This window comes from Cyprinus carpio, chromosome B13, assembly GCF_018340385.1.
Source record: "Cyprinus carpio isolate SPL01 chromosome B13, ASM1834038v1, whole genome shotgun sequence".
NCBI lineage: Eukaryota > Metazoa > Chordata > Actinopteri > Cypriniformes > Cyprinidae > Cyprinus > Cyprinus carpio.
This window is the reverse complement of record NC_056609.1, coordinates 12053719-12070872: the sequence shown is the minus strand read 5'-3', so window position 1 is coordinate 12070872 and position 17154 is coordinate 12053719. Positions and strand designations below refer to the sequence as shown.

At 37.4% G+C, this 17154-nt stretch overlaps 2 protein-coding genes across 14 annotated transcripts in view; one reads left to right on the top strand and one right to left on the bottom strand.

Moving 5' to 3' along the window:
• Positions 1-7954, bottom strand: part of rab11fip5a (RAB11 family interacting protein 5a (class I)) — a 24831-nt gene extending 16877 nt beyond the window's left edge. Inside the window, exon 1 of one of the 7 annotated variants that reach the window (XM_042736582.1) lies at positions 7637-7954. Coding sequence is in view for 5 of the 7 variants with exons in the window: in XM_042736580.1 (XP_042592514.1) it covers positions 3404-3780 (377 nt within the window). In the remaining 2 variants the exon portion in view is untranslated. Of the gene's footprint in view, positions 1-289; positions 1556-3403; positions 4245-7636 lie in introns of those variants that run through there. The other 6 variants (XM_042736580.1, XM_042736584.1, XM_042736585.1 and 3 more) reach the window with 6 other exon arrangements.
• LOC109081685 (G-protein coupled receptor 151) lies at positions 7386-17154 on the top strand. 7 transcript variants are annotated; one of them, XM_042736602.1, is made up of 4 exons: positions 7391-7495; positions 14963-15016; positions 15146-15241; positions 15543-17154. In XM_042736602.1, exon 4 carries the CDS (start codon positions 15690-15692, stop codon positions 16854-16856), a length of 1167 nt encoding a protein of 388 aa, XP_042592536.1. In that variant the 5' UTR covers positions 7391-7495; positions 14963-15016; positions 15146-15241; positions 15543-15689; the 3' UTR covers positions 16857-17154. The 7 variants fall into 7 exon arrangements, with proteins under 7 accessions (XP_018952203.1, XP_042592533.1, XP_042592536.1 ...); XM_042736598.1 differs by having other exon boundaries at positions 15390-17154; XM_042736601.1 differs by lacking the exon at positions 14963-15016 and adding an exon at positions 14031-14111 and having other exon boundaries at positions 7425-7495; positions 15390-17154.

The following is a 17154-nucleotide window of genomic DNA, read 5'->3' as shown; positions in this document are numbered from 1 at the left end:
CAGAAAAGCAACATGAACCTAGTAAACTAGAAATCAGTAACTGAATATTTTGTCTAAATTTACTCAGAGTTTTGGGTGAAAAACGTAAAGTGCAAACTTCTTTGTGTCTTTGAAGAGCTTAAGATTCAAAAGCAATTAGTCGGCAAGTCAAATGAGTAATTTTGACTTTCACTGTTTGTTTTCTTTGTAGCCTCTTTTATAATCACCACACGAAACCAATGGGCCCAAAACACCCATTAGTTCCAGTATAAATCTAAATAACCCAGATTCAGCATTACAATCATTTCACCTCTATGTGAGGTGAGCAGCAGGTTAGATGTGGGCTGTATTGCTCAGAATCCAGCAGAACGGGCACTTTCACAGTGTGGTCCTTTCGAAAAATGCTGTAAATAAATGAAAACACACATTTCATGCTAGGTATAGAAAAATCTGACAGTTTCCCATCTGACTAAATGCTATAATCATGAATGCAGAGTCAAGAGTGATCTTATCGTTATATCTTACAATGGTAATTTGCCAACCCACACTAACTACATGATTCATCTGTCTACCCGATTCACCCCACCTACACAAACAAGGGGATATACCAACACGCAATCTGGAAATCACCAGGTACCAAGAAGTGAGCAACACATTCAGCAAATATCAAACCCTCAATCTTCAGCACACTTAGTTTATGAGGCACTACCTGAGACTGATGGGACCCAGAGAAATGACCAGTTTTGGGCCAGGCTAAAGTGCTTTTCCATGTAGAACTTTAGGTTTGTGTCAAATGGGGATTGTAATTAACAAAAAGAATGAAATAATTATGCACTTTTTTCTTGTATTTACACACACACTTCAGGATCTGTGCATCCGGGACCAGCTTTACAAGTTAAAGCTCAGCTCAAGGTTTTGATATAAAGTGGAAACTCACAAGGTTACTAAATATTTTTTATTGCACCATTAAACTTAGTGGAAACATAGCTCTTTATATAAACTAAATATTTATAGAAGTCTCTGACCAGAAGTAATGGTTGGAATAAAACAGCTGCATCAATAAGCTCATTTACCTGACTTCAGTCTTTAGACATATATCATAATGTGGAAATTTACTCTCGTTTACATTTTACTTTGTTAGCAGTAATTCAGCATGAGCCCAACCTACACAACTCTCCTCTGTGTGCATGTCAATAAAATCAATAATAACATATAAATAGCATTTTTGTTTTTTTGCATGTGCGTGTGTATCAGTATTTACTTATTTATCCTTACTCATTTCAAGTTACTGTTATTTTCATATAAAAATTACATATGTAATTCATGATAATGTAGTATCGTATTTTAACAGACACATTTTTTTAACATAAGTAAGTTAAAATCAAGGATAAACTGAAATTCACAGCACTTCAACTTCTGCTTACGTATTTGAAGGAAGCTATTGGATAATTTAGGGTAAATTCATATTATGCAAATTTGCATTGTTTTACAGAGAGCATATGGCCTACTAGCTATATGTTCTGCCTTAAAGGCATAGTTCACCCAAAATTTACTGAATTGGAACACATTAGAGAATTGTAGCATTACATCACTTTCTCACCAATGGATCCTCTACAGAAAATGTGCCACAACAATAAGAGACCAAAAACATCATAAAAAAACCACAAAAAAAACAAGTAATCCAGAAGAGTCCAGTTCATCAATTAGCAGTTTGTGAAGCAAAAATCTGTGTGTTTGTAATAAATAATAAATTTCTCCAAATCTGTTCCGACGATGAAACACATTAATCTATAATATCTTCAAAATTTTCAGCACATTTGTATTTTTGGGTGAACTATTCCTTTAAGAACAAATGGTGCAATGGGTTACTGGTGTAAACAATTTATTTATAATGAATTATCTTAAAATTTGATAGTTCTAGTTGAGTTGAGTTACAGAGTCTCACTTAGGCTACCATTTACTGCCTGTGTGTAGTGCATACCTCTAATTGGCCGGATTATGTAAGCCTTTCACTGCAGTGTACAGTTGTAAAATAATTGTAATTGTGTCACATTACCTACTCTTGACCTTGTCAGCCTCACTTGTCTCATAAAAAAAGGAACTTCTTCACACAAGTTAAACACATCAATTCTGGGGCCATCTCTACAGAAGTGACACCAGAGGATCTAGAGCAGCACTGAAGAGCCTCTATATAACATAACAATAAATGATTTCTTATTTGCTTGCCTGTTACAGGAAATGGGGCGTATACAGAGAATAAACCTCTCACACCCACAACTACTCAGGAAAAAGTATTTCCTCAGAATCAGACACATAAATATGTACAAACACTCTACTAAAACCCTAAAATACATCTTGAAACACTTTCCTTTGCATGCTACAATGAAACAGAAATATGTTTTCTTTTGCCTCAGGATGAACAAGAAATGAAGAAGTCATACTCCACTGGTCTGATCTGCTCGAACGTCCGTCTTGAGCTATTCTGAGCTTCTGATATCTGTTATCTAGCACCACAGCTGCTTCTGGTGTCACTCGAAAACTATTGGCTACTTCTGAAGACTATTGTTGGTGGAGTGGTAACGCAATTAAACAGTGCGGTGCTTTTATTTTATTATTAAACATCTGTCTTAACCATCTTTGAGTTACTAGGATTCTAGTATAACCTAAAGAAGAGGTTCTTTTTTTATTTGTATATGCTTTATTTTGTTATGGATCTTAATTGGTAGACCTATGAAGTCAACCTCATCTCACAAGAAGGCATATGAACTAGATGGTATGAATTCATACAAATTAGCCAAAATGTTACTGTAAAATATCTGTAAAACAGCTAAGAGACTGTGTTGATGAAGCACAAAGAAAATTACATTTAAAGAGAAAGCACATGATTCAAGCCTTAATTTTCCTGCTTGTGCCTTAGTCTTACATAATCAGAGAGGTGATGGAGAAAAGCTAAACTGCTCATACGCATAAACAGTGACATATTCCACACTTTGTCTGCAACTTCCGCTACCAAAATCAGACAAATGTGAAAAATGTAGACCATCATCACAGATACAGGAGGCTCCCCAGCCAGCACTACATATTTTGGATGTCTCCCAGATGGGACACTCCCATTTCAGGTCTCGGAGCCTCTGTTAATGATCTCAGGAGTGTTTGAAGAGAAAGATGTGCATCACTGAGAGGCCTGGAACAGATATGGGAAACACTACTGAAAAATTCCCCTACAGTCCCCCGTCAACATCCAGGCCCATTTAAGAGGGTGTGACTGCAGAGGAACAGATTGCAGCACAGAGTTAGACAATATCCGAGCAGACTAATGACACAATATTAATTCTCAGTCCTGTACCCAGAGTAAAAGCAGAACTGCTTCTTCACACTGACACTAATAATAACAACAACGACGAACACAAAACAGCAAACTTACTCATTTTTCATGTATTTCCGTTCCTGAAATGCTTCATCCAGAGGTATGACAGCCTGGCCCAGAAACACATCCAGTCCTATGAGAGCTCTGTGCATCACGGTGAGGGTCAGGTCGCCAGCACCGGGTGGGTACGCGTCTCGCCCTCCCTCCTCCAGGATCCCCGGCTGCAGCTCGAACGCGCATTCCTCGCCCCATTCCGGGTCCGTGGTCTTCTCCATCACGCAGGTGGAGTATTTCTCTTTGCCCAGCTGGATGATGGTGTAAACGTCGCTGGTGCCGTGTTTACCCTTCGCGCGCAGCCCTCGGGCCCGTAGCACAGTTACCTGCACGTGCGTCGGCACCCATCGCTGCTCCTCGTCGCTCTTCACCAAGGACATGGTCACCGGTGCACCGACAGTGGGGCAGCTGGTAAACGGCTGTTCTCCCGGTCGACCGTCGCCTAGTAACCGCCAGCCTATCGTCGTGGTCCACGGCAAAACATCTCGGCACGCGCGAGACGTCTGTGTTCGCGCGCCGGCGTGGGTCGTCTCTCTCTCTGCGGCGGTACAGCCGCCCTGCAGACCGGTGCACCGACGTCACTGCTTTCTCCTCTCCGCAGGACAAGGAAGTGACTCGAAGCGGTACCCGGACTACAGCATACTGCACTCGTGTTTCTCGCGCTCTTTCGTGTGCATTTAAGAAAAACAGCTTCACTAGGCAGCCTCCGATAAAATAAACAGTCGTTCGTTGTCGGACCGCTTATGATAAATGCTAAACTTGCACCCGCGTGAGAATCCGAATTCTGCCTTATGATGACATAATGTTGCAGATACGGTGATGCGCGGCTGGTACAGGGCAGGGTTTAACCCTCGTGTTGTCCTCAGAAACTTCACAAACTTCCCAGTTTTGGCCCACATTGAAAACCATTAAAAATTCATGAATTTTTAATAGTTTTCAATGTGGGCCAAAATTCAGGAATGAGGTGCATTAGAGTGCAAATTAGTCTTTACCCGTCTTTAAGGAAAAAGTGTTTGTCATGTTGAAAACGGTTTGATGTTAAATTATGTTAAGAAGATAAAGTATATCCCAATGCATGTATCATTTTGCTTTGAATTCATGAATGGTGTGCATAATTTAGAAATAAATCTGTAATATAATCCACTTTGTACATTTCTCACAACAAATCCAAGGGCTTTTGCCCCAGGCCCTTTTAGCCCATCATGTACCCAGTCATCAGAATTTCCAATCGCTTCTCATCTCGTCAAATGTCATACTTTTTTCTATCCCTCAGATATAGCTGAAAAGATGGAAAATAATCCACTACCCATGTTATGGTAAATAAGAGGCTACCGCTTGAGCCAAAATGAGAGCGTTAATGCTTAGCTAGCTATAGGTAGTTGACACCTTTCTCTTTTTTACAGGTTTGGCACAACTACGATTTTAGATTAAATAAGGGCAAGATGTTTCATTTAATTAATTCTGATTAAAAAAAAAAAACTTTAAGGTAGTTTTAGATGGAGTGTAGTGTATCATACCAAAGACTGTCCCTCTGCAGGACACTGCATTCAGCAGTTTTGAAACATTGTTTCTAACACTACTCTCTTTCTTCCTAGCTTACAAGCTTGAAAATGTCTTACTTCCTGTTGGGGTCCTGATTTGCAGCATCAAGGATACCCAAGAGATTGCCCATGTAAAAATGTATTTTGTGAGGCTTTCGACAAGACTCAATAATTTGTGACCACTTTTTACATTTAATGCATAATATGAGATATAATGGTAAAAATTACATTTATGACCAGCCATTTTTTAAATCAGACCCCAAATAGATAATGGCAATATATGTTATTGAATATTGATAATACTTATATCCACATAGTTAATTTTCTTATGCTGACATATTTTACATTTCACAATAAGGACACCACATAAAAGAAAAAAAACAATATGTAGAAAAACAGAAAAAGTACTGGTAAATGTCTGTTAGGAAATTTGCACAATTCTGCATTGTGCTGTGTGTTATAACCCTGAAACACATCATGATGCAATGCATAATTCAAAATTTGGGTAAAATACCTATCGAAAATCAATACAGAAAATTCCTTCATATCAACACACATTGGGCCCTACTTTTACAGACTTTTCTTAGAATGCAAGATAATTTCCACATTTTACTTGAAACTATTAAAGAATAAAGTGAAAAACAATAAAGCATCTGCTTACACTAAGTTTTAAAAAAGGAGATGCTATTTACAGTGAAAATAGTGGTAGGTCTTGTTTGCACTAAAAAAAGCACCAAACAGAATCATGTTTACAGTAAGTACAGTGATAGAAGATATTCACACAAAGTGTAAACAGAAGTAGCATGCTATTTGTACTAAAGTTCCATTGTCTGAACACTAGAAGACAGAGTTTGTGAAAATATCCCTTGACAGTAAGCTCTATGTGCACTTACTGGACATTAAAGCAAAAGGTTTATTCAAAAGCAAAAAGAGTTATTCAATGGCCAGTCATGACCTGAAAAGTAGTCAGTGCCTCTGACACAATAAGTCTGTAAAGAGTTTGAAGCAATGCACTAAAATAGCACCTGCCTCTGATGTGTGGAGAGAGGTCTGCCAGATCAACCACAGCTTTGACAACTCTCTCACGTCTTCTATTTTCTGTAGCACAAATAGTAGAGCATTACACTATGGCAAGGTCATGGGTTTGGTTCCCAAAAGCAAGAACTGTTAAAATGTAAAAATGTGTACATTGAATGCAAAGTCGCTTTGGATAAAAGGCTGCCAAATGCATATGGGTCAAAGACAAGACGTACCATTTTGGTGTCTGCAAATTAAACTTACAGAATTTATTTTCTATACATAAAAAGGCAAGTAAAGTGTCTACTTTAATGTTTCAAATAACCTTTGTGAAAATGTCATGAACATACGGGTGAAATAATTTTTCATCGTCATTCAGCGTAACAGATATAAACAACATATTTTAAAGAGATAGTTCACCCAAAATGAACATTTTAGTCTTCTCTAAACCATGATGAAAATATATGACAATCATTATTGTTTGCTCAGAAAAACAATCATTTTAAACGTGACACGTTCTAATGTATGGGGGGCGGTAAATTTAAAACTTTCCTTTCTTATGCTTTGGTGCTATGGTTCTGTGATCAATGAATGTTGATGTAAATGGACAATAAGACAATAAATGATAAAAAAGTCAATAAGATAAGAAAACAATTGATAACACCAATGTTACATTATCATTTTCACAGTATTCTCACAATCTCTACTTTTATTCACATTAATGACAATTAAAAGAAGAGAATAAGTTGCCTCCCTAGTGACTGTCTTACTTTAGACCTAATTAACTTCTAACTATGCTATTCTTAGAGGTAAGATGTCAATCACATCTTATGAGCTTTTGGAGCCAATTCTCTGTCCATAAGAATCCCTCACATGTATTGTCCTCAGTTTGATCAAACATACTCCCTAAACACTTGTGCGCGCTTGCTAAATGACAGCGGAGACACAGAGGTGCAGCTGACATTCATAAGCGCACTATCTGGGCCAAGAGAAACACACCGCACACACACTTACACATGGACACTCACACATACTAATCTGGAAAGGCTTCAATTCCAGCACCAAAGTGCAAATAGACCACTTACAGTCTAAACTGGGTAATTAGATCCTTAATCAGGGATCAGAACCACAGAGAAGCTTCTACGTAATGAAATTCCTCATTCATCTAAACTCATACACAACCTGACCCAATCTACTTTTAAACACGCTGCCTTGAACAGCTGTGACTAACACACTTCCTGTCACTCAATCAGACTTGCACACACACAGTGATTATTTCCATGATCTATATGAGCATTTCTAACAAATAAAATATAAAAATTTATATAGTAAACTTTAAATTAGTTTGGCAAATACGAATTTTCAGCATCATTATTTTTCATGCTCACATGATCCTTCAGAAAACATTCTAATTGGTTGCTAAATAAACATTTCTTATTGAAAAGCATTGTGCTGCTTAATATTTTGTGAAAACCTGACTTAAAACACATGAAGCCTCTCTCAGAAGAAGGCCTGCAAAACTCTAGCTGAAGGAAAGGTAAGCTAAGTGTCAATTGTTTTGCTGACTCTGCTATTTATGCATGGACTGGTGGTCTCATGGGAACAACCCGAATTTTGATATCCCCAAGCTAGAGGATTGATAATATGTGGTGCTTCCGCTCGGTCAGACGGATCTTACCCTGTCAAAACAGCTCGTGAGACTGCAGACGCGTCTCGCGGCCTTGTCCTGCACCAGACTGGCGTCGTGCTCGGGGCTCGATAAGCGCACACTTGTTTGACGCAGCTGGCCGCACGCTGCGCTTTTCTGTGTTCTAGGGCTTTACTCGAGGTGTCGACTTACAAACTAGACGCATCAAGATTTTCTTTGAGCGGTTTAACTCGATTTAGAATTTAATTATCCGCTAAACTGTGCGCGGAAGCGTTTTGTGGGAACAAGCGGCACTTCACAACCTCTCATGTCAATCATCCGATAAAGAGGGAACACAAATAATCTCAAAGCAAGCGATCACGTTACCCAGATCTTAAACTTAATATATCTTAAAATATATCTACTATTAAATATATATATATATATATATATATATATATATATATATATATATATATATATATATATATATATATATATATATATATCGACGGATTTTTTCCTTTGCTTTTACGATGTTTAAGATGGAATTAAATCAAACAAATAGCCTAATGTTTGTATGCTTTAGAGTAGCCGTGGACCCATAAACTAGGCTACTCAGCACAAAACTAGCCTATGTCTTTTGGAACTATATTTTTCTAATTTCTATAACTATAATAACTAAAAGAACTTTCAGCAGTTTTTCCTTGTCACTCACATAAGGCTTCTTAATTAATTTAGTTTAGCAGCACAATTCAATACATTTTGTCACAACTTTAATTCATGCAATCCACTTTGAAATAGAAGTTAAATGCATGTGTGTTTGACTAGTTTTCGTTGGCATTAACTGTATTGTTAATGTATTGTTGACTGTATAATTTGCATGGGACTGGATGGGAAGAGTAAATGTTGAAGGTGTCATTTTGTGTTTTGGAGATGAGATTAGAAAAGAGGGAGACTTGTAAGCGTTTCATGTCTTTTGCGATTTAAAAGAGTTTAACATCATACATAAGCCTATGGGAAAATTTACAATAGGCCTACATAATGTGCACTGTTTCTAGCCCAACTGAAAGAGATTAATTTTGAAACATTTTGAAACACAGTTTTGACACATTTAAATAATCTCCCAGCATGTCCACATATGTATTCTTACTTAGCCAAATAATTATATTTAGCACGCACCATACAACAAATGACTCCTGTTTAAACTACTTTAAATCACTTTATCTGGTCAGATCCTCATAAATATGTCTATGCACACTGGGTTTGTCAGTTAGATGCAGAGTGCTTCCTCTATCAATGTTAAAACCTGTTATTCAGTCGCACTGCCCTCCACTGGTAGGTTTTCAAATCAAAACTGTGTATTGTCCAGATCCGGTTCAGCACTGAAAAGTGCATTTTTGAATATGTGAAAAATTATAATACATATCACACAATAACTATAAATCAATAATAATAATACATTTTAATCAACACTCAAGGACACTTTACAGTTTAAAAACAACAATTACACACAAAAAAGCATAGATTTACATGAAAATAAAATGAAAATAATACAAGAGTAACCTAAAACACGTTTATCAATTATATAAAAAAAGATCATTTGAACAGATGTTTTAATCTGAGATTTAAACTAAAATGTTGCATACGTATATAGTTACATTTACAAAGTTGACCCCATGACAGGCCACCTGTGACCCACTACAGTGTTAAAAGTCTCAATACCACATTCAAATTTAAAAACAACAGCAGATTGTAAACACCAAAGTAAGAAAACTTTAATGGCCTTCAATATTGAGAATAAAAAGAAAAAAACAACAAATATGCATAAGGTATATTTATGCACACTTTTCCAAGTATCTCTGTATCATTATATGACAGATGTCTCTTTAGAATAGCTCACTTAATTTCAAGCACGAATGATCTTTTGAAAAACCTAAAGAAAGATTAGAGACTGAATTTGCTTTGGGTATTTGAGCTAACTGTGCTGTGGAGTTTGAATCATAATGGTCCAATCTGTCAGTGATCTTCAGTGTTTATCTAACGGCTTAGACAAGGCAAATAGACACTTGGGTTTGATCTTGAGGTCTATTGTGATTGGACACCACAATGAGCAGACACATTTGAGCAGGTTAGAGGTGACAGGTCAAAGGTCACCGGGTCTGTGGTCATGATCATGGGTGGCATATCCCCACAAACATCATAAATTGTGATCCTCCTGGCCATCTGTGTGCATTTATGTGTAAGATGACCGAGTATAACAGGAGATAATTGGAAACAAAAAGCACACACCAACCTTCCTCCTCGTCTCTGTTTCAAGGTCTATTGTCATGGTCACTGCAAGGTCAAGGGAGATGAACATCAGCGGAAAATATTGATTATGAAACTGTTAAACATTCTTTGCCCTTGAGCCAAGGAAAAATATTTGGTTAACTGATAAATAAAGATAGATAATCAGCAATACGGCAAAACTTTTACTTTTTTTTACCGTTACTTTTCATCAGAAGTATTCTTCCCATGTTCATATTGACCCACAGACATGCTTCACTTCTGTGTGACCCTGGATTAAACTCGGGAGCTAATCGAAGAGCTTTAGGTGTGTCATTTATTTATTTGTTTAGTGGGAGGCCATCATCTCCACGAGCCCCCACACTGTGTCAAAGCTAAAGGCGAATATCTCTGTGCATTAATCAAAAGGATTTTAGTTCATTTATGAACATGCTCGTCTGGCATCACTGTTTTAAACTCTGCTTTCTTAATCTGAGTGAATTGTGGGTCTGCCGTTGTTTTGGTCTTTGCCCTTGACTGCTGATTGATTTGTGCTCAAACAGATCGGTAGTGATGCATCTGCTAGCGGTATGAAAGATAAACATCATTAACCTAGCAACCCACGGCCTTCGATTTTTAACTGAGCATAATCTCATGACCACAGGGAAAACGTTACTGGTATTACGACAGTCTTTTTGCGATTATAATCAAAAATTAACATTCATTAAACGAAAATGGGCTGTTATGTAGAAGTACCATAATATACATTGTGGACAATATATTGGATACAATATCTCGCAGTTATAAAGATGAAAATCATATTATAGTAAGTTTGATTTTGGCAGAATGAAGTGACCATAGAGGTCAATTCTGAATTGTTTCTTCGGTTTAAGTGCATGGATTTTGATACGTTGCATGGGATGTAATTTCCAACATGAAAAACTGACAAATTATTAAGAAATATTCTAAACATTTTCCCATTCTCTAATCACAATGTTTCAAAGGAAATTTTGTTTTAATTAGTAATCATTTTATAGGTTTTTCCTGTGTGCTCTATATTTACCTTCCGTCATTCTGATAAACAAAAGTTAATTCCTCAGCAATTCCTTTCAGAAGTGAGCATCCCGTGTCCTGTTCACTCTGAAGGCCAGAGTCATTGAATTGGGAACTCTGAAGAGACACATAAAATAACTGACAATCATGATGGCAAACTTAAGATCTATTTCTACCCTTTTAGGTTCCACACTGTTTGGCATCCTGTTCATTTTCTTGCCATTATGCATAAATAAACAAATTATAAAGTTTAAGTGCCTGCTTTACTACAGCATATTTCTCAACGTCCAGTGTGAGGGTGCTATTATATTGTATTATTAGGCTAATATGGAAGGGAAAAATACAAATATCAGCATAAATCGCTTCATGGTTCACAGAAAAGCCTCGGTTTTTATATAGGGGACGTGTAAAGCAACAACCAGAGAACATTCAAAGAGTTTCAGGAAAGGCTTGCAGGCAGAAAGCAACAGGAGAGGATTAACACAACGGAGCGCAGGAAATGACATTTAACTTGTTAATATTTCGAGCTTTAGATTAATGATAAATTGTCTATTATTTTTCCTTAAAAGAGAAAGATAACACGGGTGTTTGGCCGAGGGCCCAACCGTCGTTCGTTCGCAAAGTGACAGCCAATTAATGAGCGCGCAGTCGGGCTAATGACGTCATGCCTTTCAGCGTCTAGTTTGGGGTAATGACTTTTCAGTGAATCTGCTGATTGAAATGTAACTCGGCTGGCCTCGGGCGAGCAACTGGAAATGGCTTGAACAGAGGCAATCAGAAGATGGCTGAAGACAAAGGATAGGGCTACTCCGCTACTTCAGTTTCTCTCTATAGAGCTGCAGCCGATGTTGTGAATCTATATGCATATATTGATGAAAAAAAATATTAGGCTACGCCATAGACTGCTCGCAGCAAACATGCATTAGCATATTCATAGTAAATATGCAGGCTATTTACGATAATAAGGTCGGATTATTCAATTCAATGAATGTTAAATAGATGAGCAAATAGTGCATGCGTTATCTACAATGACTTCTATTTATTCTTCATCTCTTCCCAATTGAACACTTCATTTCATTTAACTTTTCTCCTTTTTAATTTCAGTCAATTTCATTTTTTTTTTTTTTTTCAATAACGTCCGGGTTATGTGCTGAGTAGTTTATTTGTGGGAAAAATCCCGCCCTGCGGCCAGAGCGCGGAATAAGCGCTTTTTATTACACCACACACATAAAACAGAAGATATCACCCCGATGATGCTATGCATAAAAGATATGCGCGTGAATCAAGATAAAAATGATGCTATTTCCGCGCGCATGGCGTCCCACTTTCCACACTGTCCCACGTACTCTGCGCGTGTGTAAAGTTTTAAAGCAGGGGTGTTAAACTCATCTCCTGCATGACCAAAGTCCTGCAGAATTTGGCTTCAACTTTAATTAAACACCTGATCCAGTCGAGCCTTTCAGAATTGCTTGAAAAATAGGTATGCGGGTGTACTGGACCACGCTTGGAACAAAACTTGCATTGGTGCTGAGTTTGATACCCCTTTATAAAGAAAAAAAAATTAAGTAAATATCTATCTATCAATCTATCTCTCTCTCTCTCTCTCTCTCTCTCTCTCTATATATATATAAGTATATTTAAGTATCTTTAAGTGTTCTCTTGCTAGACAATATGGCTAGGATATGGAAAAAACGCCGTGAGCTTATAGCTATTTCTGGACTGAATATTATTGTTCCAGTGTGAAACAACTTGACTCAGAGCCATCATATTAACATTAAAAGATGGGGATCTCTGTCAGAAGACAATGACCCCTTCATTTAACCATCCAAAATAATTTTCACCACATAGACTCTCTTATAATTACGTTGTATTATAGTAATAAGTATTTTCTTTTTTAAGTAGTTAAGGTATTTAGCTTTATGTACTTTGCTGCCCTCTTTCGGATAAACATATGTATTACTTTTTTTTCTTTTTTACAAATTAATGAATATTTTTGTCATTTAACTTGTTACTGATGTATTGGTATTTAGTTTGTGTAATTTCATATTTATTTAACTGTTGCAAAATGTTACGTAAATACATAGAACATCTTTTTCAAATTGCATAAGAATTTGTTTATTCACATCATTATCTAAAAAAAATGACTTAATTGTTTTTGTTAATCCTTTAGAGAAAATAATGAAACATTTAGTTATAAAAAAATACCCCCAAACGCATTATAAAATCTAATACATTACAGAATTTAAAAAATAATAATAACACTTCACAGTCTGAATTATCCTATATGAAATTTGTGATTCTGTTTGACAATACAAATAAAAAATAAAACGTAATACTAACTCTACTATATCTTAAAGCTAAAAGCCAGGGTCATTCGCCGTTTTCAAGTGAGTTTACATGACACTCCAGATTTATTTTATTCAAACCCTGAACCATTTTAGTTATTGTAAACATCACTAATAATTCATTTCTGGGATGGTAGCATTCTGCTGCAAATGTTGAATGTTCAGTCCCCGGTTATAGATCACCTGTTAACGTAACACAAGTGAGAAAATTGCCATTAAAACAGTTAATATAATAACACTCCATGGGAAGTGTACACACTTCAAATTATATTTTGCATTGGGAAGAAAGTATATTTAAGCCCTGCAATGGACTGGCCATCCATGCAGGGATAGATTCCAACATCCCTGTCACCCTGCATAGCAGTCTGAATGAATGGGAAGATTGAAGGTAGGTTTTATATATCTGTATGTTTGTCTCAGTCAGAGATCATATTTTGATGCTTTCCAAATGAATAAGAAAATTCTCACTGATTTCCTGCTAAGATTTCACTCCATCGAATATGCTGCCCTGATTTTTCACATTGTTTGTCAAAGGGTGTTATTAAGAGATTTCTAATGACCCAGGGGCATGCAATACATGCGTCTAAAAGCACTGGCTGACAGCAGAGAGAGAAAACAAGATTGTGTGTGTGAATGCCACATCTTCTATAAAAGTTGATCCCTCAAGTAAAAACATTACTTTCACTGTCCGGGAAATTCTCCAAGAGAAATAAAAATAACCGCTTCGGCTGACCTGCGCACATTAAGCATACTTTTTTTTGCTCTTTCTTTGTTGTTAGAAATTCCGAGAGCCAAGCCAACGGCACTATGTCACAACAAGAAGAAAGCACATATACACACTGGCCCAGAAAAAAAAGCAGGTCTGAGAGAGTGACTACAGGCTCTCTGAGCCACGAGATGCTTGAATACAGACAGAATAAACATATCAATGTACTAATAAAATACAGGTGTGTTAACAAGGCACTTTTTTGATTTTATCTTTAAATTAAATACAGTTTTTAAGTTTCCCCTAACTTAACAGCATAAATATTTCTTAGTAATTCTTAATAATTAATAAATTTTTTAATAAGTCTTCTAAGGAATAGTTCACCCAAAAATTTACTTTTGCTGAACATTTACTCATCCTCAGGCCATCCAAGATTTAGATGAGTTTGTTTTTTTATCAAATTTGAAGAAATTTTGCATTACATCAGTTGCTCACCAATGGATCCTCTGGAGTGAATGGGTGCCGTCAGAACAAGAGCCCAAACAGCTGAGAAAAACCTCACAATAATCCACCCGACTGTAGTCCATCAATTAACATCTTGTGAAGCTACAAGCTACACGTTTGTAAGAAACATCATCAAGACGTTTTTAACATAAAACTGTTGCTTCCAACTAAAATAAGAGTCTGTTATTCATAATATTGCATTTTCCATAGAAAAAGCCATCACATGTGAATCTGGAGACAAATATGCACATACCACGCACCATTTACAAGAGAAGACAGTCCAAAACTGTTCTAAACAAACATGTTGGTGGATTTAGAGGACAACCGGGGCTGGCCTTTTTTACTGGAGGAAGCATTATTATGGATTATGAACACACATTTTGGCACAGTCTTTAAAGTTAATAAATGCATTAATGATAGATTTATTATCACTTAACAAGACATTACTGATGGACTGGAGTCATGTGGATTACTTATGGATTATTGTGATATTTTTCTCAGCTGTTTGGACTCTCATTCTGACGGCACCCATCATTTACTGCAGAGGAGCCATTGGTGAGTATAGGTGATGTAATGCTAAATTTCTCCAAATCTGTTCTGATGAATAAACAAACTCATCTACATCTTGGATGGCCTGAAGCAATCATTTCAGCTTTGTTTTTTTTTTTTTATTCCTTTAAACAGATCACATAAATGTGCAACAATGTGAACTTGGACACACCACACGGAAGTCATCCTCATATTTAAATGCACCATCTCTATATCTTGGATGGCCTGAGGGTGAGTAAATTTGAGTAGATTATCAATTTTTGGTAATCTATTGTAAGTGGAGAAGGTCACAATGAAACCTATATATGTTTTGATTATTATCTGAAAGGTTATCTCACATATTTTGTATTTATGATTAATGTCACTATTTGGACTATAGCAAAACACAACCCAGAAGAAGTACGAGAAGAAGCTTTTTCCAACTGTAGTCGTTGCTTGTTTACTTCATTCAAGCGTTGCCGTGGAGAAAAAGGGAGACGCCATTATATGCTTCAAATGCACAATAGACAAATCTGGGTTTGTTTCCCTTCAGCTACGATGACGTTGATGCTTGACGACACTGAATGGCATCTCTTAAAATATCTGCAATCAAGCGTGCGCAACTAAGGGAATTCAGCACAGCAAAGTGCATCCACATCAGAGTAGTTCCTGCACTGGATTGCATCTCATAGAGTTCGACATGGCAGTGAACAGCACATTAGTGAGTTTTGATGGTGGCGTTCAACAGTTAGAAGGGGAAGATACTAAAATAATCGTACCAGCTATTCTCAGCACAATCAGTGGGCTTGGGATCGGTGGGAATGTTTTGGTGCTTGTGGTACTAATCTACGTTTTCAGCAGCCAGAGTGCATCCGAGGCTAATGTGATGCTGGCCAACTTGAGTGCAACTGACTTGCTGATACTCTCTGTGTGCGCTCCGGCGCGCGCGGTCACATACTACAAGCGCACTTGGACACTCGGACTACTGGCTTGCAGAACTACAGAGTGGATTCAGCACAGCTGTCTGGCAATTAAAGCATTTACACTGTTAGCTACGAGTCAAGCACGTCATAACTTTTCCAGTCATCCTGAAGAGCAGTTGAATTTTCGTCAAAAGAACGTTGTGATCACCTTAATAATCATATGGACGGTTGCACTCGTGTTTCCAGTTCCTGATATCATTTTTTCCAGGCTGAAAGAAGAGGGAAATATCAGTCTGTGTGTATCCGAATCATCTTTTCACTCCCAAGATGCAATGCGAGTTTTCAGTAAGATGCTACCACTGGGCATCTATGTTCTTCCCATCATCCTCTCTGCTGTGTGCCACATCAGGACCATCTTCCTCATCAAACCGAGTTCCCACGAGGAGTCTTGTCTTGCACGTCAATATGAGAATTCTTTGATGTATTTATGCGTCATCGCCCTGAACACGCTGATGATGCTTCCCGAGTGGGTTTCTTGGGTGTGGATGCGCCATAGATCCAGCGAAAGCTGCAAACCGTCAGTCGGTTTGCAGATTTTTGCTCAGGTGTGTGTTTACTTGAGCAGCATGTTCTTTCCCGCCATTCTTCTGACCATGCATGTGCCCCTAAGAGAAAGTCTTAGCAATCTGTGTTCACTGTTGGCTTGTCGACGTGATAAACACAGACTAAAACTCGAGGGGAACGGAAATGAGATGCGCACAGTGGTTATGAGAGTGTTGGATGAGCGAGGATGTGTGACCATAATAGAGAGGCATTCAGATGCATCCTGTCAAACTCTTCCAGATCTCGAGCACTTTTGGAGCGAACGGCGAAACACTACAGTCACAGAGAATAGTGACCCGTTACCATGGGAACGACTGAATCAAAGCAACGTTGAACGCTAACCTTTGACCTCTGTTATATCTGTGTGGGAAAATTCGGTTTAAGATGCTATCTGTGTCTAAGCTGGTCCAAGCTTGTAATAAACTGTGCAGTCATGTATTGACTAAATGTATGTATTGAATATGAAAACCTTTTCTGATTGCCCTGCTTAGTTGCACAAGGCCAAAAAAAGGTTATACTTTTCTTTTTTATGAAGTAAATCTTATTTTCACTTTTGTCTGTTGTGTATTTAATTAATGTGTGTTCTGACTCAGAATCTGTTTCACTAAGAAATGTTTTAAGTATATGTAAACAATAAAA

Bases quoted from the DNA above. Each gene is read 5' to 3' on its own strand.
- LOC109081685 (XM_019096658.2), top strand. From the start codon at position 15,690: ATGGCAGTGAACAGCACATTAGTGAGTTTTGATGGTGGCGTTCAACAG.